The sequence below is a fragment of the Coregonus clupeaformis genome, unplaced genomic scaffold (assembly GCF_020615455.1).
Source record: "Coregonus clupeaformis isolate EN_2021a unplaced genomic scaffold, ASM2061545v1 scaf0650, whole genome shotgun sequence".
Lineage (NCBI taxonomy): Eukaryota > Metazoa > Chordata > Actinopteri > Salmoniformes > Salmonidae > Coregonus > Coregonus clupeaformis.
Genome location: NW_025534105.1, coordinates 165,063 through 187,413, shown reverse-complemented (window position 1 = coordinate 187,413; position 22,351 = coordinate 165,063). Strand labels below are relative to the sequence as shown.

At 44.8% G+C, this 22,351-nt stretch overlaps 2 protein-coding genes across 2 annotated transcripts in view; both read right to left on the bottom strand.

The window, feature by feature from the left end:
- Window positions 1-260: 260 nt before the first annotated feature.
- LOC121586703 (TBC1 domain family member 5) overlaps window positions 261-22,351 on the bottom strand; it is a 48,363-nt gene continuing 26,272 nt past the window's right edge. Inside the window, exons 2-22 of the mRNA XM_041903627.2 lie at window positions 18,733-18,791; window positions 17,979-18,100; window positions 17,018-17,081; window positions 16,464-16,572; window positions 16,146-16,235; window positions 15,992-16,066; window positions 15,129-15,196; window positions 14,834-14,936; window positions 14,385-14,473; window positions 14,214-14,264; window positions 13,997-14,066; window positions 13,679-13,851; window positions 13,274-13,416; window positions 12,982-13,088; window positions 8,736-8,821; window positions 8,328-8,605; window positions 7,335-7,546; window positions 7,033-7,132; window positions 3,888-3,967; window positions 3,468-3,743; window positions 261-1,681 (exon numbers count right to left, since the gene is read on the bottom strand). Coding sequence (XP_041759561.1) covers window positions 1,400-1,681; window positions 3,468-3,743; window positions 3,888-3,967; window positions 7,033-7,132; window positions 7,335-7,546; window positions 8,328-8,605; window positions 8,736-8,821; window positions 12,982-13,088; window positions 13,274-13,416; window positions 13,679-13,851; window positions 13,997-14,066; window positions 14,214-14,264; window positions 14,385-14,473; window positions 14,834-14,936; window positions 15,129-15,196; window positions 15,992-16,066; window positions 16,146-16,235; window positions 16,464-16,572; window positions 17,018-17,081; window positions 17,979-18,081 — 2,559 coding nt within the window. The 5' untranslated portion in view covers window positions 18,082-18,100; window positions 18,733-18,791 and the 3' untranslated portion in view covers window positions 261-1,399. The remainder of the gene's footprint in view (window positions 1,682-3,467; window positions 3,744-3,887; window positions 3,968-7,032; window positions 7,133-7,334; window positions 7,547-8,327; window positions 8,606-8,735; window positions 8,822-12,981; window positions 13,089-13,273; window positions 13,417-13,678; window positions 13,852-13,996; window positions 14,067-14,213; window positions 14,265-14,384; window positions 14,474-14,833; window positions 14,937-15,128; window positions 15,197-15,991; window positions 16,067-16,145; window positions 16,236-16,463; window positions 16,573-17,017; window positions 17,082-17,978; window positions 18,101-18,732; window positions 18,792-22,351) is intronic.
- The window catches only part of LOC121585797 (DNA-binding protein SATB1-like), an 85,574-nt gene continuing 82,005 nt past the window's right edge, over window positions 18,783-22,351 (bottom strand). The window contains exon 13 of the mRNA XM_045216250.1: window positions 18,783-18,791. Coding sequence (XP_045072185.1) covers window positions 18,783-18,791 — 9 coding nt within the window. The remainder of the gene's footprint in view (window positions 18,792-22,351) is intronic.

Genomic DNA, 22,351 nt, shown 5'->3' with positions numbered 1-22,351 from the left:
CTGACGTCAAAGAAAAGCCAAAGTATTGGACTGGCATTTTCAAATGTCACTTACTCACACACACATCAGTCTGGTCATCATTTTGACTGACAACACTCTCTCCAAACACACTAAGGGGCAGGCTCTACTCAATCTGTACGGCTGGAGAGTTGAGTTGTACTCACAATTCAACATCTTACTACAGACTGTACAATGTCCTGTTGAAAAGCAGTACAAAACCATTCTCTCTCTCTCCAAACAAAGCCACCACGACACAGGCATTCTGTAGCAAGAGCAAAGCTTTTATTGGTCTATAGTTAATCATATCTCTGTTATAGGGACATCCCTTGTGTGCAATGCTTTACTTGGCTACCACAGGAAGCAAGAGAACTAAATACAAGGACACCGGAAATAATGAAAGCTATGTTGTTATTCCATACATGAAAACATTTATATGGAATTGATTCTTAAAAAAATAAACTAAAAAAAGGTTTCCATAATTGAAAAACGTTCACCTTGTAATGCAGTGCGGGTTAAAATAATTTCTTACAACAACGTAAAGGAGAAAAAGAGGGAGTCAGGTAATCTGTCAGAATGGTTTCCAGGCACTGGTTATGAGTAGGTAGAAGTTGCCCCTAACAACTGATACAGAATCAGATCTTTTAAAATGGTAGGTAAAGGACTAGCGATTGGGAATCTGATCCTAGATTAGGAGAAACTTCTATCTTGAACAGTTAAAGACCAATCAAAGAGATGAATGGCAGTAAGACAAGTTATCTTTAGACACAGGCATTAGATACAGAGGTATGGGGACAGACAGCTCCCCTACCTGGAGAAACAGGGTACTACCCTACCATCCCATTACCACATACAGAGAGAAGGGAAAGGATTCACCACACTGATAAATGCAGTATGAATTACAGCTCCTGAGGGTATCTTATGTGGTGAACTGTCTAGTAGTGGCCTCTACTGTTACAAATGGGTATTACCATTAATGTCACTTGTCTTGAAGTCAGAAGTGGGGTTGGATAACTGCTAAGGCCCAAGCATACAGGAGTGCAGGCTATAGGCATAGAAGAGAACTATAGTATTCAAGAAGGAATACAGAGCATGTTAGAGAGGGTAATGTGTCAGACATGATAAGAGAGAACAGACAGAGGAGATTATAAGGTATTGGCGTCTGCCTGACAGTAGGCTGCCATAGCCCAGTCCACATGTGCAAGTTTGATCCAGCAGTGGCGCATTGGTTTCCCCGTGGAACAGCATATCCTCCAGGTTGGGATGAAGTTACCCCCTAAAGGCTGATCTAAGGTCAGTTATGCATTTCTCCCCCTAATGGTTAAAGTGTGGATTAGGGGATTGATAAACTGATCCTACATCTGTGGTTAGGGGTAACTCCCACCCAGATCAGTACAGTCCCTCACAGGTCCTGGGGGTTGACGATGGTGAAGTCATAGTCTTTGCTGTGAGTGCTGCCTTCGTCTGGGCTGGAGGAGCCAGACGCTGCGCCCATCAGGGGGTCCTGGAACGCCCCCACTCCCTCCGGCTCCACCCTGAGTGAGCCGCGGAGCCGTCTGATTGGAGGGGTCCTCTCGGCCCCTCCCTCGGTGGGCTGCAGTTCTCCGTCCTGTGAGACCAAGATGTAGTCGTCCCAGTTCTTCCCCTCCGAGCCCACAGACAGAGAGGACTCTGGGGGAGACGCCTGCATGGGGGAGACAAGGGGCTTGTTCAACATTGCTGCTGACTGGCTGATCTACAAATCACCTTGTATCATAAATAACTACATAAATAAAGTCACAATTTACCCACAATGCATCAAAGATTGTATGCAATGGTACACTGCAAATATGAGTGTACAGTGAGGGAAAAAAGTATTTGATTCCCTGCTGATTTTGTACGTTTGCCCACTGACAAAGACATGATCAGTCTATAATTTTAATGGTAGGTTTATTTGAACAGTGAGAGACAGAATAACAACAAAAAAATTCCAGAAAAACGCATGTCAAAAATTTTTGAAATTGATTTGCATTTTAATGAGGGAAATAAGTATTTCACCCCTCTGCAAAACATGACTTAGTACTTGGTGGCAAAACCCTTGTTGGCAATCACAGAGGTCAGACGTTTCTTGTAGTTGGCCACCAGGTTTGCACACATCTCAGGAGGGATTTTGTCCCACTCCTCTTTGCAGATCTTCTCCAAGTCATTAAGGTTTCGAGGCTGACGTTTGGCAACTCGAACCTTCAGCTCCCTCCACAGATTTTCTATGGGATTAAGGTCTGGAGACTGGCTAGGCCACTCCAGGACCTTAATGTGCTTCTTCTTGAGCCACTCCTTTGTTGCCTTGGCCGTGTGTTTTGGGTCATTGCCATGCTGGAATACCCATCCACGACCCATTTTCAATGCCCTGGCTGAGGGAAGGTGGTTCTCACCCAAGATTTGACAGTACATGGCCCCGTCCATCGTCCCTTTGATGCGGTGAAATTGTCCTGTCCCTTTAGCAGAAAAACACCCCAAAAGCATAATGTTTCCACCTCCATGTTTGACGGTGGGGATGGTGATCTTGGGGTCATAGGCAGCATTCCTTCTCCTCCAAACACAGCGAGTTGAGTTGATGCCAAAGAGCTCCATTTTGGTCTCATCTGACCACAACAGTTTCACTCAATTCTCCTCTGAATCATTCAGATGTTCATTGGCAAAATTCAGACGGGCCTGTATATGTGCTTTCTTGAGCAGGGGCGCTGCAGGATTTCAGTCCTTCACGGCGTAGTGTGTTACCAATTGTTTTCTTGGTGACTATGGTCCCAGCTGCCTTGAGATCATTGACAAGATCCTCCCGTGTAGTTCTGGGCTGATTCCTCACCGTTCTCATGATCATTGCAACTCCACAAGGTGAGATCTTGCATGGAGCCCCAGGCCGAGGGAGATTGACAGTTATTTTGTGTTTCTTCCATTTGCGAATAATCGCACCAACTGTTGTGACCTTCTCACCAAGCTGCTTGGTGATGGTCTTGTAGCCCATTCCAGCCTTGTGTAGGTCTACAATCTTGTCCCTGACATCCTTGGAGAGCTCTTTGGTCTTGGCAATGGTGGAGAGTTTGGAATCTGATTGATTGATTGCTTCTGTGGACAGGTGTCTTTTATACAGGTAACAAGCTGAGATTAGGAGCACTCCCTTTAAGAGTGTGCTCCTAATCTCAGCTCGTTACCTGTATAAAAGACACCTGGGAGCCAGAAATCTTTCTGATTGAGAGGGGGTCAAATACTTATTTCCCTCATTAAAATGCAAATCAATTTATAAAAATTTTTTGACATGCGTTTTTCTGGATTTTTGTTGTTGTTATTCTGTCTCTCACTGTTCAAATAAACCTACCATTAAAATTATAGACTGATCATTTCTTTGTCAGTGGGCAAACATACAAAATCAGCAGGGGATCAAATACTTTTTTCCCTCACTGTATGTATGAATACAACCGTGTGTGTGTGTTCACCTGTTGCTCTGACTGCGTGCGCTCACGTGCTTCCTCTTCTTCCTCCTCCTCTTCTTCCTCCTCCTCCGCCTCCTGTTCTCCATCACCGTCGCCACGCTGCGGTGCGGCCTGGTAGGGGTGGTCGTCATGGTGACTGTTGGCGTGCTGCTGCTCTACGATGGCTGCGGCGGCAGCGGCGTGGTCATAGTGGTCATCAGCGATGGTGATCTCCTCATTCTCCTCAGCCTCCAGCAGGCTCTGGTTGAAACGCAGCGCCCCCTTCAGGATGTCCTTGATCTGATGGATTCATTCACAAATACACAGACATTACACACAGAGCAAGTCATGAACACTTCCTCATGCACCCACACGATATACACATGAACTGACAACACATACGATTAAATGCCAACTCAGAGATGCACAAATTCATACACACACCTGTTTGAGTCCAGCCAGTGACACCAACACCTCGTCTTCTTTCTCCAGGTGCTCCTGTAGGATCACCTCCTGGATCTTACCTGAGGAGACAGACATCAGATCACAGTTACAGATATAGCAGTAACACACAGCCAACCAGTTAACCAAATAAAGCCTTTGTTTTAACCACACAATTGAATACACCTGTATACTGATTTAAAATCACTAGATTGTTCAAAACATCATTGTGGTTATAGCTTAACTCAGCGATTCTCAACTGGTGGGTCATGACCTAAGGTTTTGAATGGGTCTGAGAAACATTTATTTTTCTGAAAAAATACTCCAGTCTTAACAAAAACGACTAAAACCATGTAGATATGGAATACCGTTTGGGTCTTTGCGTGTCAAAAAAGAACACGTGAAATAAGCTTTTCATTTGACACGTCAAATAACACAATTATATTATAGAACGTTGTGTGTGCTGAATTTGCATGTGCAAGCCAAGCGCCCCCACTATGATCAGTAGCACTGTTAAATCTGTAAAACAAAACAAGCACACACACCGGCCACCATGCGTTTACAATACCACTGTGGTAAGAAGACATTTATTTGTTCGACTGAATGGGAAAACGTCTGCGTGAGCATTTGAAATAAGATGCAGGATCAAAACAAGCAGGATAAAAAAATGTAAGCAAGGTAGTCCAACATTCTCCCAGACTTGCAACAATCCCAGAGGCTGGGGAGAAAGGATGGTGATCCTGCTGCTTCGAGAGTCCCTACTGCTTCTGCCTGCCAGCCAGCCACATCCCAAGCATTTTGTCAACATTGATAACAGTTTGGAAACTGGATGTAGGCTGTCACCCTACTATGTTGACTTCGGTTTGCAGTATGACAAAGTCACTCATAAATATATTTGATACAGATGTTATTAGCAACTTCTGGGATAGCTAGCTAGCTTTAGCTTGGTATCCCTAGCTAGCACCAATGCAACCAGCCTGAAAAGATTGACCAGAAACTGCAACAATTTTCAATATTCTTAGCAATGATTTAGGAATCCATGTGCCTACGTATTACCCAGGCAGCCACTTGTTGTTCTCCTATTCTAAATCGAACTTCAGTTCATTAAAATAACTAGCTAGCTAGATAGTATATAAACAAGCTAGCCAGCTACCTAGCCCTGTTGCCCCCAAGCTAACATTATAAGCAGCTAGCTAGTTTCATCTTGCTAGTGTGGCTTGACTGGACCGGACCCGACACCTATGTGAAGCTAGCCACAATAAGGATTAGTCACAAGTGGAATTTGCAGTTCACTTTCTAAATAAAGGTCCCTCTTTGAAAGCAATGCAAATGGATACAACATTTACATTTACGTCATTTAGCAGACGCTCTTATCCAGAGCGACTTACAAATTGGAACAAATAGTGGAATTATGCCATATTTGGACTACATAATGCAAAACAAGGTTGGAATGTTATGTAAATTCAACAAAAGACAATTAGTTAATTTGACCAACAAAAAACACAGTTGAAATCGCACTGTTGATGTATTAGACTTCAGAATTGCATTGGGGCATACTTATATTTCACTGTGGATTCCTATGGATTGTGGATCAATGAAATTGGGTATCAGTCTACTCAGTGACACCCACAGAACACAACTGTGAAGAGTTTACACAAATTTTTGCGTCGTAGCGCTTACCGGGACAGTCTGCCTATTGTGTGTATTGACATTCCTATTCCACTGTACTGCCTTACCTAAGAATATAGTATGCCCCCAATACAATTCTGAATTCTAATACATCCACAGAGTGATTTCAACTGATTTGTCAAATTAACCAATTGTCTTTTGTTGCATTTATATAACATTCCAACCTTGTTTAGCACCAAATATGGCATGATTCCACTATTTGTATCAATTTGCTATCACTTTCAATGAGGGACTTTTATTTTAAAGGCAAACTGCACATTCCACTATTGTGGCTAATCCTTATTGTGGCTAGCTTCCCATAGCTGGGTCCGACCATCATCAACCAAATACTAAAACTGTCTTATAAATTATGGGTATTTTAAATTAAGACACCTAGCAAGATAGCTAACTATAGCTACTGAAACAGATTGTTGTTTTGATATGTTTTTGGGGGAGAACATTGTTTGCATCCAACAGCTAGCTATCTTTGTTTCTGACCAGCACTGTCCCACAGCTTAGGGAAGTGTGTCTGCCTCGTGCGGCAGCATCAGGTGTGCGAGACAAAACTTCACCAGCATCATAGCATACGTATCGGTGAATCGCTGTGAAATATTAAATACGAGTGATAGTGTAATCAATGTGTAATAACTACGTAAAAAATGTATGAACGTGTTAAATGATTATGTGACGTGCAGTCATATTCATGTCCTGATTGGTCAACAAGCTTATTTGACAAGCCAATAAGTGTTATTTGACGTGTATCTTATTTTTGCAGCAAAGACCCAAATGGCGTTCCATAGATAGAAAGTGTGTAGAAATGATAATGAACCTATATTTTTAAACAACTTAACCTCTGAACTATTTATTTTCAATAACAGTATTTACAATAGAGTTATTAGCATCACTATTTAGCAGATTTGGTTGATTGTGTGGTCTCAAACCAGTGAGCTTAACATTCATCAAGAATAAGTGGGACTGTTGTTCCCTTGTCATAGAATTTGTACATTTACTATCAATATAGCATTACAAATTGTTCTCCAGATCGCATTTTGGAAGGAAGAAAATTGCGATGTGGATATTGGATCGCAACTGAGAATCACTGGGTTAACTCACCGGCAATAATTAAAAGTTGTTTGAAGCACTCGCAGATGTATGTGTTGATATTGAACTTTCAACTCACCAATGTGTATCAATCTAACCATGATGCGTTAGGGTCAGGGTTGATAAACAAAATCTGCATGTTGATATATGTCAGAAGAGGGGGAAAGGGGATAGATACCTAGTCAGTTGCACAACAATGCATTCAACTGAAATGTGTCCTCCGCATTTAACCCAACCCAACTTCTGAATCAGAGGTGTGGGGGGCTTCCTTAATCGACGTCCACGTCATCGGCGCCCAGTTGCTGTTTGTTGGGGGTTAACTGCTCAAGGGCAGAACAGCAGATTTTTCCACTATTGTATTGGTAGTAGGTAGACTTACCAATGTGTGTGTTCATCATCTTGGCACAGTACTTGCTCATGGCCTCCAGGTCGTTGATCTGACCCTGCAGGAAGGACACCTGGGCCTCCAACCCTTCCTCCTGACACAACACATATAGGGGACACTTGGAGTTAGAGGGAGAGCGAAAGAGAGAGGGTGGAGCGTTAGAGAGACGGAGAGCGAGAAGGAGCAAGAGATAAATGAGATGGAGCAATAAAGATACGGAGAGAAATAGGAGACAGGTAAGAGACTTGCAAAGACAGAAATCTGGAGAGAGAGACAGACAGAGCTAGTGAACTCACAGCCTCTTTCTTGCCCATCATGGTCTTGCTGTGGGAGCGGGAGCGAGTGATGTTGAAGAAGGAGTCCTTCTTGGTGGCCGAGAGGGGCGGGGACGAGGTGCTGATGTCACTTTCCCTGGAGACAGGAAGGGGCGGGGATGCCGTGGCGTGACCCCGCCCCCCAGGGAGGCTCTCTATGCTGGGGGAGGAGCTAGCTGTCCTGGAGGTTTGGTCTGAGAGAGAGAAACAGACATGTGGGCTGTGAGTAGCAGAGAGAGAGGAGAAGAACAGATGGACCAGTCCAGTTGTCACCAACCTTGGTCCTGGAGAGCTGCATTTGATTAATCAAATACCTGTACCAGGGAGAACTTCCAGGTAGATACAACATGCTGGAACACCTGAGACATTGAAACAGATACAAACGTCCCAGCCGTTTAAACGTCTTGCTTAATTCTACAACATGAGCCAACCATAACTCCTGTACAGAAAAGCCAAAACAAGGGACCTCACAAAGAAAACACAAGCAAGGAACACAAATGCAACACCAGCATCTCTCTTCAATGCATGAGTATGTTCTTACCTCCTCAATGTTCCTATCTCCTCAATATAGGAGTGTGATGTCTGTATTCAGGTTCAACCAACTGATGGAGAATGGCTCTGATTAAAAACAGTCTCTCTGGCTCCTGCTGTTGGTTGACTAGCAGTATAATATGCACCTAAGGCAATATACTATTCAACTCTGGACTGCCACAGTACTGCTGCCTTGTAGCTTTCAGTGATTGATTAAGACAAGGGTGAACCTTACGGCTGATCAATAATACAATTTATTGACCGATTCGTTGGTCGATTAAGTAACCGGGAGGAAAAGAGTACAGAAAGCCAGCTGTACTGTGACCTTCTCTTGTGGTGTAACTAAGCACCTGTATGTATGGATGTGTGAGCTTCACTGTCATAGTGTACCTGTTTGATTAAGAGTGTGTTCAGCATAGAAGTGTGCGCGTTCCTGACCCTCACCTTTGCTCAGGTGGACAGGCATGCTCTCAGACTTGAGAAGGCGGCAGTGCTGGGAATGGGGGTGTGTCTGTGTCTGCAGGGGTGCATGGCCAGACGACAGGGGCTCGGCCTGGGGGAGGGGGCCCGCAGTGAGGGGGGAGGGGGCAGACAGGACATCACTGTTGATTGGAGAGATGCCGCTGGAGCCTGACAGAGCAGGGGCGATGAGCTTCCTACCGAAGTTGAGCAGACTGCTGGAGACCTTGTTGATGTTGAGAGGCGCCATCTTGGCACTGGCACTGAGGGAGGGGGAGATAGAGAGAGAGAAAGGGTTAGTTTAGCAGAATATTGTGAAACAGTGTGTGTGTGTTTGTTATGATCACTGTTCCTCATGCTGTTCTGTGAGTGTGTGTGTGTGTGTCTGCTTACTGGGTGTTGTTGACTAGGTCCGCTCCTCTGGTCTTGTAATAGTCCAGATTCTGTTGGAACTGGTAATTGGCTGGCCGAGGATTGTTCTAAACGAAAAGGCATCAACAGTGACTACAGCTCAGATTAAATAGTGATCAAATAAAAAAAAGAGAGTGATAAAATAGAGACAGCGTGAAAAATATTGGGAGGGGGGGGGAAAGGGGGGGGGAAGGGGGGGGGTCCCAGATCAGAAAAAGAAACGTCCTCTCACAGTCAACTGCGTTTATTTTCAGCAAACTTAACATGTGTAAATATTTGTATGAACATAACAACATTCAACAATTGAGACATAAACTGAAAAAGTTCCACAGACATTTGACTAACAGAAATTGAATAATGTGTCCCTGAACAAAGGAGGGGTCAAAATCAAAAGTAACAGTCAGTATCTGGTGTGGCCACCAGCTGCATTAAGTCCTGCAGTGCATCTCCTCCTCATGGACTGCACCAGATTTGCCAGTTCTTGCTGTGAGCTGTTACCACACTCTTCCACCAAGGCACCCGCAAGTTCCCGGACATTTCTGGGGGGGAATGGCCCTAGCCCTCACCCTCCGATCCAACAGGTCCCAGACGTGCTCAATGGGATTGAGATCCGGGCTCTTCGCTGGCCATGGCAGAACACTGACATTCCTGTCTTGCTGGAAATCACACACAGAACGAGCAGTATGGCTGGTGGCATTGTCATGCTGGAGGGTCATGTCAGGATGAGCCTGCAGGAAGGGTACCACATGAGGGGAGGAGGATGGCTTCCCTGTAACGCACAGCGTTGAGATTGCCTGCAATGACAACAAGCTCAGTCCGATGATCCTGTGACACACCGCCCCAGACCATGACGGACCCTCCACCTCCAAATCGATCCCACTCCAGAGTACAGGCCTCGGTGTAACGCTCATTCCTTCGACGATAAATGCAAATCCGACCATCACCCCTGGTGAGACAAAACCGCGACTCGTCAGGGAAGAGCACTTTTTGCCAGTCCTGTCTGGTCCAGCGACGGTGGGTTTGTGCCCATAGGCGACGTTGATGTCTGGTGAGGACCTACAAGCCCTCAGTCCAGCCTCTCTCAGCCTATTGCGGACAGTCTGAGCACTGATGGAGGGATTGTGCGTTCCTGGTGTAACTCAGGCAGTTGTTGTTGCCATCCTGTACCTGTCCCGCAGGTGTGATGTTCGGATGTACCGATCCTGTGCAGGTGTTGTTACACGTGGTCTGCCTACCACAAGGACAATCAGCTGTCCGTCCTGTCTCCCTGCAGCGCTGTCTTAGGCGTCTCACAGTACGGACATTGCAGTTTATTGCCCTGGCCACATCTGCAGTCATCATGCCTCCTTGCAGCATGCCTAAGGCATGTTCACGCAGATGAGCAGGGACCCTGGGCAGCTTTCTTTTGGTGTTTTTCAGAGTCAGTAGAAAGGCCTCTTTAGTGACATAAGTTTTCATAACTGTGACCTTAATTAACTACTGTCTGTAAGCTGTTAGTGTCTTAACGACCGTTCCACAGGTGCATGCTCATTAATTGTTTATGATTCATTGAACAAGCATGAGAAACAGTGTTTAAACCCTTTACAATGAAGATCTGTGAAGTTATTTGGATTTTTACACCCACCCCTCCTCTTTCACGCTGCTGCCACTCTCTGTTTATTATTTTACATTTTAGTCATTTAGCAGACGCTCTTATCCAGAGTGACTTACAGTTAGTGAGGGCATACATGTTTATTTATTATTTTATTTATTTTTTCATACTGGCCCCCCGTGGGAAACAAACCCACATCCCTGCCGGCCAAACCCTCCCCTACCTTGGACGACGCTGGGCCAATTGTGCGCCGCCCATGGGTCTCCCGGTCGCAGCCGGCTGCGACAGAGCCTGGACTCGAACCAGGATCTCTAGTGGCACAGCTAGCACTGCGATGCAGTGCCTTAGACCACTGCGCCACTCCTATCTATGCATAGTCACTTTAACTCTACCTACATGTACAGTGGGGAAAAAAAGTATTTAGTCAGCCACCAATTGTGCAAGTTCACCCACTTAAAAAGATGAGAGAGGCCTGTAATTTTCATCATAGGTACTCGTCAACTATGACAGACAAAATGAGGATAAAAAAATCCTGAAAATCACATTGTAGGATTTTTAATGAATTTATTTGCAAATTATGGTGGAAAATAAGTATTTGGTCACCTACAAACAAGCAATATTTCTGGCTCTCACAGACCTGTAACTTCTTCTTTAAGAGGCTCCTCTGTCCTCCACTCGTTACCTGTATTAATGGCACCTGTTTGAACTTGTTATCAGTATAAAATACACCTGTCCACAACCTCAAACAGTCACACTCCAAACTCCACTATGGCCAAGACCAAAGAGCTGTCAAAGGACACCAGAAACAAAATTGTAGACCTGCACCAGGCTGGGAAGACTGAATCTGCAGTAGGTAAGCAGCTTGGTTTGAAGAAATCAACTGTGGGAGCAATTATTAGGAAATGGAAGACATACAAGACCACTGATAATCTCCCTCGATCTGGGGCTCCACGCAAGATCTCACCCCGTGGGGTCAAAATGATCACAAGAACGGTGAGCAAAAATCCCAGAACCACACAGGGGGACCTAGTGAATGACCTGCAGAGAGCTGGGACCAAAGTAACAAAGCCTACCATCAGTAACACACTACGCCGCCAGGGACTCAAATCCTGCAGTGCCAGACGTGTCCCCCTGCTTAAGCCAGTACATGTCCAGGCCCGTCTGAAGTTTGCTAGAGTGCATTTGGATGATCCAGAAGAGGATTGGGAGAATGTCATATGGTCAGATGAAACCAAAATATAACTTTTTTCAACTCGTCGTGTTTGGAGGACAAATAATGCTGAGTTGCATCCAAAGAACACCATGCTGTGAAGCATGGGGGTGGAAACATCATGCTTTGGGGCTGTTTTTCTGCAAAGGGACAAGGACGACTGATCCGTGTAAAGGAAAGAATGAATGGGGCCATGTATCGTGAGATTTTGAGTGAAAACCTCCTTCCATCAGCAAGGGCATTGAAGATGAAACATGGCTGGGTCATTCAGCATGACAATGATCCCAAACACACCGCCCGGGCAACGAAGGAGTGGCTTCGTAAGAAGCATTTCAAGGTCCTGGAGTGGCCTAGCCAGTCTCCAGATCTTAACCCCATAGAAAATCTTTGGAGGGAGTTGAAAGTCCGTGTTGCCCAGCGACAGCCCCAAAACATCACTGCTCTAGAGGAGATCTGAATGGAGGAATGGGCCAAAATACCAGCAACAGTGTGTGAAAACCTTGTGAAGACTTACAGAAAACGTTTGACCTGTGTCATTGCCAACAAAGGGTATATAACAAAGTATTGAGAAACTTTTGTTATTGACCAAATACTTATTTTCCACCATAATTTGCAAATAACTTCATAAAAAATCCTACAATGTGATTTTCTGGATGTTTTTCTTCTCATTTTGTCTGTCATAGTTGACGTGTACCTATGATGAAAATTACAGGCCTCTCATCTTTTTAAGTGGAAGAACTTGCACAATTGTTGGCTGCCTAAATACTTATTTTCCCCACTGTACATATTACCTCAATTACCTCGACTAACCTGTGCCCCCGCACATTGACTCTGTACCGGTACCCCCTGTATATAGCCTCGCTACTGTTATTTTACTGCTGCTCTTTAATTATTTGTTATTTTTTACTTAAAACTTATTTTTCTTAAAACTGCATTGTTGGTTAAGGGCTTGTAAGTATGCATTTCACTGTAAGGTCTACACCTGTTGTATTCGGCGCATGTGACAAAATTTGATTTGATCTCTTCAGCCTCGAATGTCACCCATCTCCATCCCTCTCCCTAACCTCCACCCCTTCCTCTCCTCTCCCTAAGCCCGATTCCACCCCCGCTATCTTCCGCCTCTCTCAATGACCCATCTCCATCCATTTATCCATCCCTCTCCCCCTGTACCCCCCAGCCCCCCCAGGTGTGAAGGTGATGGGGACGCGTTTGGACAATGCAGTCTGACCCGGGGCGGTTCTGTCACACCGGATCAGGCCTCACCGTCTGTCAGGAACACCACACCATGATGGGACCAAGCAGTCACAGTTTACACGGGTCAGTGGTCAAATGGAGGAGACTGGACAGGACAGAACGTGTGCTGGAGCCAGGACTGCTTGTGTGTCTGTGTGTCTCAGAAATGTGTGTTTGTGTCTGTGTGTTCTTACCTTGGGATCTCTGAGGAACAGAGCCTTGTGTAGTAGGGTGTGGATGTCTCCTATAGGTGGGTAGTGCATTAGAAGGCCCAGACAGGTCTGGAAGTTACTCGCTATCACTGAGACAGACAGGAAAACACAAACAGTTAGCAAGGCTCCGTGACTGACCGACTGACTGACTAACTAACTAGCTAGCTGACTGACTAGGTGACTGACTATGACTGAATAGCTGACTGACCAACAGTCCAAGTGACTGACTAAGTGATTGACATATGTATTGATTGGCAGTGAGGGAGGTCCTTACAGGCGTCTCTGATATAGAGCAGCATGGCTACAAAGACATAGTCCACCAGGTCCAGAGTGATGCTGTCAGCAAACAGGGCGTCCCACACCACCAACAGGTCCTGCAGGGGGAACTCACGGCCAAACAGCAGACGCACCCAGCGACTAGAGACACACACACACAAATATTAAAACAGACGCACACACACATATTAAAAACAGACACAAACACACATATTAAAACAGACGTGCACACACACACACACTTAAAACAGATGCACACACACTTAAAACAGACGCACACACAAACACACTAAACAGACGTACAGTCACACAACACACACACACTAAACAGAGGTACACTCACAAGACACACACTACAGACACACTAGACAGACACACTACACAGACAGGTGGCAGTACTCACATGCCGTATATCTGCGGGGCGATCTCCAGGCGGTTGACGTGCATGTGCAACTCCACGTCATGCTTCTTCACCAGCTGGTCCTGGATGCGGTTCACTTTGGTCACTATAGCAACAGACGGCCCCGAGTCCTGCGGCCGGGCGAACGGCATGCTGGTCAGCATCTCGTCCTTCCCCTGAGGAGAACGTTCGCACAACATCTGACGTCAACAGCGGAATAACATGAACATAAAATACAACGCTGATATAAGAAGAAACTACAGTGGAGCTTCAGTAGCCGTTGAGTGTTACAACTTTTCGTGTAAAGAGAATAACACTGACCCTTCTGACTTCCCTCTCGAAGCTGGAGAACCAGGGTTCTGCTGTCTCCATCAGCTGGGAGAACATGGCACTGCAGAACACAGACACACAGAGACAGAGGAGAGTCATATGGACTGGGTCTCAACTAGAACATGCTAGAAGTCTGACCTGCCTATATGATTTCCATCACCTAGGACATTTAGAATGCAGAAGAAAGTAAAATGCATATTTCGCTCACTAGGCGTCATGTTCATGGAACACTGGATTCAGTAGAGACATCATCTCCTCACTGTGGGCCAAAGACAAAAGCATTAGATCAACACACAAACCAATTTGGAGGAATGGACAGGATAGGGTGTAACTGAAGGGTAGGAGATAGATGTGGAGTAGGGGTGCTGATGTGACTGACCTGGGGTGGGCGGTCTCGCTGGCGTGCTGAAAGGCCTGATGGTCACAGTGCAGGACGAACACGATAGGAGCCAACAACTCATGCATTCCCTGCAGACAGAGACAGACAGAGTCAGCGAGGTCACAGAGACAGCGAGGTCACAGATACCGAGAGCAACAGAGACAGAAAGAGAACATGATTCAGCATGGCCTGTGTTTCTCTCAGTGTGATGCATGAGGTGTGTTATCAGTATTGACAGAGCATCAATTAACTTAATTCCCAGTGGCCAGCCGTATGTCACTTCCTGTTAGAACATTGACTGGTCATCCATCCTCTCTATCTGTGTAGCACAATGTGGACAGTACAAGGTTTAGCCTAGGAGTTGCAACAGCATGCCTGGTGGCCCTGTCATGGTGTGCAAATCTAACAGTGTGTGCCTGTAGAAATAGTAACTAATGGTGTAGTGGTACCTGTTTGTACAGTAACTGTTCGTTCTCTCGGGCGTAACAGAACAAGATGTCTGTCAGTTTTGTCCTGACATCCTCCTCTTGGAAGTAACGCATCTCAGGAAAGCTACAGACAGAATAGAGGGGAGAGGGAGAGGAGAGAGAAAAAAAGAGGGGAGAGGGAGAGAAGAGGGGGGAAAGAAAAGATAATGGTGTTTATGTGGGAGGTGTGCAGTAGACATGAGAATGACAGTCTTATTTGATAACCAGAGCTGTATTTAAAGGTGTAGCAGTTGAGAAGATGTTAAATCAGACTCACGTTCTCATCACGTCCTGTTTGATCATCCCTCTCAGCTCTTTGTCCTGGAAGAACTTGTTCCACAGGCTCTGGACAGGAGGGAGAGGAGAGAACAGGGACATATGGACCAGAGAATACACCACAGACCCATTCACCATACTTACAGGTGTCAATACATTATAACACAATATAGGGACACATAAAGGTAACTGCCAAAATAATGGAAAGACGAGTACATTTGAGGGAAACAAAGTATAATGAAAGCAGGTGCTTCCACACAGGTGTGGTTCCTGAGTTAATTAAGCAATTAAAATCTCATCATGATTTGGGTCATGTATAAAAATGCTGGGCAGGCCATTATTTTGGCTACACTGGCTATGCCCCCATAGGATGACAATGCCCCCATCCACAGGGCACGAGTGTTTACTGAATGGTTTGATGAGCATGAAAACGATGTAAACCATCTGCCATGGCCGTCTGTCACCAGATCTCAACCCAATTAAACACCTATGGGAGATTCTGGAGCGGTGCCTAAGGTAGCGTTTTCCACCACCATCAACAAAACACCAAATTATGGAATTTCCTGTAGAAGAATGGTGTCACATCCCTCCAATAGAGTTCCAGACACTTGTAGAATCTATGCCAAGGTGCATTGAAGCTGTTCTGGCTCGTGGTGGCCCAACGCCCTATTAAGATACTTTATGTTGGCGTTTCCTTTATTTTGGCAGTTACCTGTACATCATAATAAAGGTATGATAATACATTGACATTTACAACAGGGATATCCCCTTAGTCCTGTGATAGAGGGATATTTAGACGTCCACATACTCCGTTATGTATAAGGAGGTGTATTCAGAGAGAATATGAGGCTACACTACACTTACCCCCTCATCCTGTGAGAGCGGATTGTTGACCACAAGGTCCTGCTGGCCTGCAGCTTTACGGGGGTTGGTGATGTGCTGAGAGGAGAGGGGAGACGGTCAGTGACTGGCACACACAGACACACACACACACACACACACACACACAATAACTCACTGTCTCTTTGATCTTCTCGTACTGGGCTCGTAGCTCCTTGGTCTTGTTGAGCCATTGGCTCTTATCCTCAGGAAGGACCTCCAGGTACAACTAGAGAACAACACACATGCTAGAACTTCCTTCAGATACCATCGACCGCACAGAAGCAAATACACCATAGATAAGACACCATTCACACAACATAAATGTAATATCAGCGTTAGCTTTGAATCCATTACCTAGGAGGTCTAGATAATTAGACGGATCAGATAAGACACTGAGCCATACACAGAGTACTCTGATGAGAAAATAAACTTGAGAGCTATCTCTGTGGTTTACCTTCCAGCACACACTGCGGAATCGGCTGCTCCGCAATCGGCCGCTGATGCCTGCCTGTCGAATCCTGGCCAGGTAATTACTGTTCAGAAACAAGTCATCCCATTCTTTCCTTCAGAGGGAGGGAGGGATGGAGGGAGGTAATGGGAGACATGGAGGGAGGGATGGAGGGAGGTAATGGGAGGGATGGAGGGAGGTAATGGGAGACATGAGAAGAGCTTTTAGTGAGTTTGTGAGTTTTCCACCTCCTGCAATTTTGTTTAATCTAATATCCAATACACAGAGAATTAGATCTGCATGTGACCTGGACCAAAAGACCAATCACACATTAAGCATGAACACACACAGCAATATGAGTTCTTACCAGTGGAGGCTGCTGAGGGGAGGACGGCTCATAATAATGGCTGAAACGGAGCGAATGGAATGGCATCAAACACATGGAAACCATGGAAACCATGTGTTGGATGTATTTGATACCATTCCACTTATTCCGTTCCAGCCGTTACCTTTACCTGTCCTCCCCAATTAAGGTGCCACCAACCTCCTGTGGTTCTTACCTGTAGGAGAGGAAGGTGGACTCAGACTCTGAGTAAGACAGAGTGCTACTATCCAGAGATCCTCCTGTAAAACAAACACATTTTATACAAAGCATTTCACACACGCAGCCACTAGAAGGCGGTATAGACACCAATTACGTGGATCAGTGAGGCTCATCTTCAACGCAATTGATGTTTGAATGCATCCTTTTCTCTGACAGATTTCAATAGGCATGTTCAATAGCATGGTTTCTACCACATTACGTTTACCAATGAAATCATGTCATGAGGAAAAGGACAGAGGAGGTATGTCTCAAGGTATTTCTCAAGCGTGAGTAAGAGTCAGGGAAGTCACAAACCTAAATCATCGTAAATAATAACTCATTTGCCCTGCAGGTTAACACACACTCCTGGGAGCTGTCAATCAACATTAGTTACAGGAGTGTATTGCTGCTCTGGGGACACTCACTATGAATATTAATTAGCTAAACAACACGCTAACACACACTAACCCTTCTTTTGCCCGCAGGCGTCATCAGATGTATTCATAACTCACCGGTATACAATCCACTCCATACCTTTCTCCATCCATCTCTCCATACCTTTCTCCATACCTTTCTCCATCCATCTCTCCATACCTTTCTCCATCCATCTCTCCATCCATCTCTCCATACCTTTCTCCATACCTTTCTCCATCCATCTCTCTATACCTTTCTCCATACCTTTCTCCATCCATCTCTCTATACCTTTCTCCATCCATCTCTCTATTAATGTCTCCTTTTCTCTCAGTCACAGTGTTTCGGTATCCCCACATTCAACTACCTCGCCCCCCCCACCATCTCTCCTTCACTCAAGTCATTAACGGTGTTTGGTTATGAATATGAAGTGTTAATAACCGCTTAATTAAGCCTCAAATAGCTGCTATAAAGGGTTTATAACATGTAAATAAAGCCTTAATTAACATGTATTTGGGTTGACTCACCACGGCTGCGGTTCCTGTTGAAGTTGTGGAGCGGGTCGAAGACCGTCTCCTGCTCTCCCTCAGGCTGGAGAGGGTGGTGGGTCTCAAAGTTAGGGTGCTGCATGACCACCACCCAACATAACCTGGGATGAGAACAACAGGAGGGGTTAAACTACCTGTGTACCACCACAGAACAAGGATTAACTCTTTAACACCACAGAACAAGAGTAGGATGATTGCAGCAGTAAACACCATAGAGTAAGAACAAAACTGAACACCACAGAGCAAGAACAGGAGGACTCATCTGATAAAAGAAAGAGTGGGAGGACTACGTTTAGTAGAGCAATGGAAAATATAACTAATATATATGCTATGTACCCAGTAGGTCCCTCAGGTCCTCTGGCATTGACCTTTTAACTATCCCACAGCCTAGCACCAAGAGGCATGGAGAGGCTATGCCACCAGCCTCTGGAATAGCCTGCCAGAGAACCTGAGGGGGGCCGAAACTGTGGGCATCTTTTTAGCTTTGCTTTTTTTTAGGGTGCATTTTAGTCGTTAGTTTTTATTGTTATTATTTTGTTTTTTATCCTCTGTTTGTTGTGCATTAAATATTTACGTTTTTATTTTCATTGTTTTTATAGTTTTATTTCCCTGTGCATTCCATGTCTGAAATGTGCTGTATAAATAAAGCTTGATTTGATTTGATAAACTAATAATACTATCCAATTAAGCTTCAGGCCTATGCTTTTTGTCTTTGTTCCATGTCAGTACTTACAGTCACAACGTTGTGTTTGTCCTCAGCCGAGACTCAGGAAAGATGAGGGTTTAGGCTATCTGAGAGAAACAACACAAAGAGACATTCAGGAGAAAAAGAAGAGGAGAAACGAAAAAGGCGAAGGCTTGGTATCTTTCACTATCCCTGGATATAAATAGGATCACTTGGGGGAATTCAACACAAGACAACAAGGCAACATAAAGCTATGCAGTATAGGCTAGGCTTGTGCGTTATTACTGTACGCCACTGCTTAGATAGGTTAACTATCAAAGATGTGCCAAATAAATTACTCCAGCTCAGGTCTCCAGCTATGAATGTGGTTTGCTAACTTGCAAGATCAAGCTTCTTGGTTACAGCAGAGATGATCAATTCCCTCCTGGATCAAGATCCCTGCTGCCTAAATGTGTTTTGTGCGTCAAATGCATATTTGGAAAGATATAGTGCCCCTTGTGTGCACTGCCGGTAATACCGAATACCCCGTTATGGTACAGGAACGGTATGAAAGTGTGGGTACCGGCCAACCCTAGTGTAGGCTACTCAAATGTCTGTTGAGTGGCTTTGGAACATCACTGACATAGGCTACATGATTGTGGACTACAGGAAAAGGAGGACCGAGCACGCCCCCATTCTCGTCGACGGGGGTGTAGCGGAGCAGGTTGAGAGCTTCAAGTTCCTTGGTGTCCACATCACCAACAAACTATCATTGTCCAAACACACCAAGACAGTCGTGAAGAGGGCACGACAAAGCCTATTCCCCCTCAGGAGACTGAAAAGATTTGGCATGGGTCCTCAGATCCTCAAAAAGTTATACAGCTGCACCTGATTGGTTGCGTCAGAGCATCCTGATTGGTTGCATCCCTGCCTGTTATGGCAACTGCTCTGCCTCCTGGTTTGATTTAAATCAGACAGAGTGGACAAGATTTGATAAATAACATTATGTAAATTGACATGCAAATGTAATGCAAATGAAAACAACATTCTAATCCCATACAGAGACACTCAATAGTGGTTTGTGCACGAAAACAACCACTTCCAAGGAGGAAGAGTACGGAGCAGGGATATCCCAGGGAATTATCACCCCATATTCACTATGGTATTTCATACTGACAGCTCTATGTGGGAGATGTGTGACAAATGAAAGACAAACATTGACACTACATCACCATGGAGAGAAAGAAACTACCAATCAAGACGTCCCACATGACAGTACAATGACACGGCCATTGAGCACGTCCTTTACAGAACTAATCGACGACATGCCGTTCACCAAGACGCCAACGTTTTAAATCGTCCTCAATAAACCCTGTTGATCTTAAGGTTAAACCTCCTCCTCCTTTCCATGATTCATCCTGGATGGGCCTCTTCCATGGTTATGAATGTATGTGTGTGCGTACTAGGGTGGTCACGATACAAGTATCACAATACTACAATACCTGATTTTCCATGGCAAAAAGGAAAACAAAAGACATTTCCTTGCCATGATACCTCTGAGTATTGCGATAATGGTGTCGTGACAACCCTAGTGTGTACACATAGACCTAGCCTACATAATAACACACGCTTCCTTCCACTGCAGCAGCGAGAGCATTATCAATTATATTTTATTAATGATGGAAATCAACCAACAAAGGCATCTCCTTAAACCCATTAACGAGGCGCATGGAACCCTGCTTCGATAAATCAGCCGCGCACGCTATCAAAATATTAATAATTTTAGATGCATATTGTATTCTCCCGTTTCCCTCTGCAACATCTGTTCCTCACAAAGACTAATGCCTTCTTTAAGTCATGTGAGTTTTTTTTCCCCTTTTAAAAGACATCAACCCATTAAATAATTAGGACTAATCTCCAACAATAGAGATGCTGTCAATAGGTCAATAATAACGTACTGCATTTCATCATTTTGAAGTAGAACTGATTCTGAAGAGAGTTAGGCATGTTTCAGAAGTGTCTGAAAGGCTAGTTCTTCTAACCTCGAAACCCAGAACTATAGCTGAGGATTCTTATAGATTCCTTTTTCTTTACCATAGTTTAATGGTTTCATTCATTATCCCTCTACTCTGAATTCCAGGAAGAGGAAACCTAAGGAAAAACTGATTAATCCATCACTCAATCTTGTAATTCTGAACGGGACGTTGAGATCCTCAGACAAATCCACCTGACTGTACTACTCAGAAGTGGTGTGTGTGTGGCATGTTCACGGCCATGCCTGGTGGAAAGTTTCACTTCCGTTCCATTCTAAAAGTTATACTCCAGAGCGTAATCTTCTGCTCTGCAACAATGACAAACTTCTCAGTGCAATAATCAACACATTAACTACTGCATAATGTACCACATATCACCGGGAGATATGTCAATAATTCACTGCATTCATATTTTATGATGTAATCAAATAAATAAATAAAATTTAAAAAATGTTTTATGGAAGGCATTAATAAACCAATAGGTAAATCGCTTGCATTGCTATCTACAAACATGCACTTGGATGAGAAGATACACTATAGTGCATTCAGGAAAGTATTCATACCCCTTGACTTTGTAAATGCTGTTATTGTGAAGTGGAAATGTCTAGGAGCAACAACGGCTCAGCGCCTCAGTTGCAACACTCACTACCGAGTTCCAAACTGCCTCTGGAAGCAACATCAACACAAGAACTGTTCGTTGGGAGCTTCATGAAATGGGTTTCCATGGCTGAGCAGCCGCACACATGCCTAAGATCCCCATGCGCAATGCCAAGAATCGGCTGGAGTGGTGTAAAGTTTGCCGCCACTTGACTCTGGAGCAGTGGAAACGCGTTCTATGCTCCATAGACAAATCTGGGTTTGGCGGATGGCAGGAGAACGCTACCTGCCGGAATGCATAGTGCCAACTGTAAAGTTTGGTGGAGGAGGAATAATGGTCTGGGATTGTTTTTAATTGTTCAGGCTAGGCCCCTTAGTTCCAGTGAAGGGAAATCTTAACGGTACAGCATACAATGACATTTTAGACGATTCTGTGCTTCCAACTTTGTGGCAACAGTTAGGGGAAGGCCCTTTCCTGTTTCAGCATGACAATGCCCCTGTGCAGAAAGCGAGATCCATACAGAAATAGTTTGTCGTGATCAGTGTGGAAGAACTTGACTGGCCTGCACAGAGCCCTGACCTCAACTCCATCGAACTCCTTTGGGATGAATTGTAACACCGACTACGAGCCAGGCCTAATCGCCTAACATCAGTGCCCGAACTCACTAATGCTTGTGGCTGAACAGAAGCAAGTCCCCGCAGCAATGTTCAAACATCTAGTGGAAAGCCTTCCCAGAAGAGTGGAGGCTGTTATAGCAGCAAAAGGGGCACCAACTCCATATTAATGCCCATGATTTTGGAATGAGATGTTTGACGAGCAGGTGTCCACATATTTTTGGTAATGTAGTATACTTGCCTGTGATTTAGCCAACTGTAACAAGGTCCACTGAATCCCACCTCTCGTGTGGAAAAATGGGACCACTAGGTACCAAACTGAGCAAAACGGACTGAAACAGGGAGGGAACTACCTTAACTTGTCCAATAAGAAAAGCTTGTTTCCATAATCAGTTACAAAACGTTTTGCTACGTGTACAGTAATGAATACAACCCAGGCACTT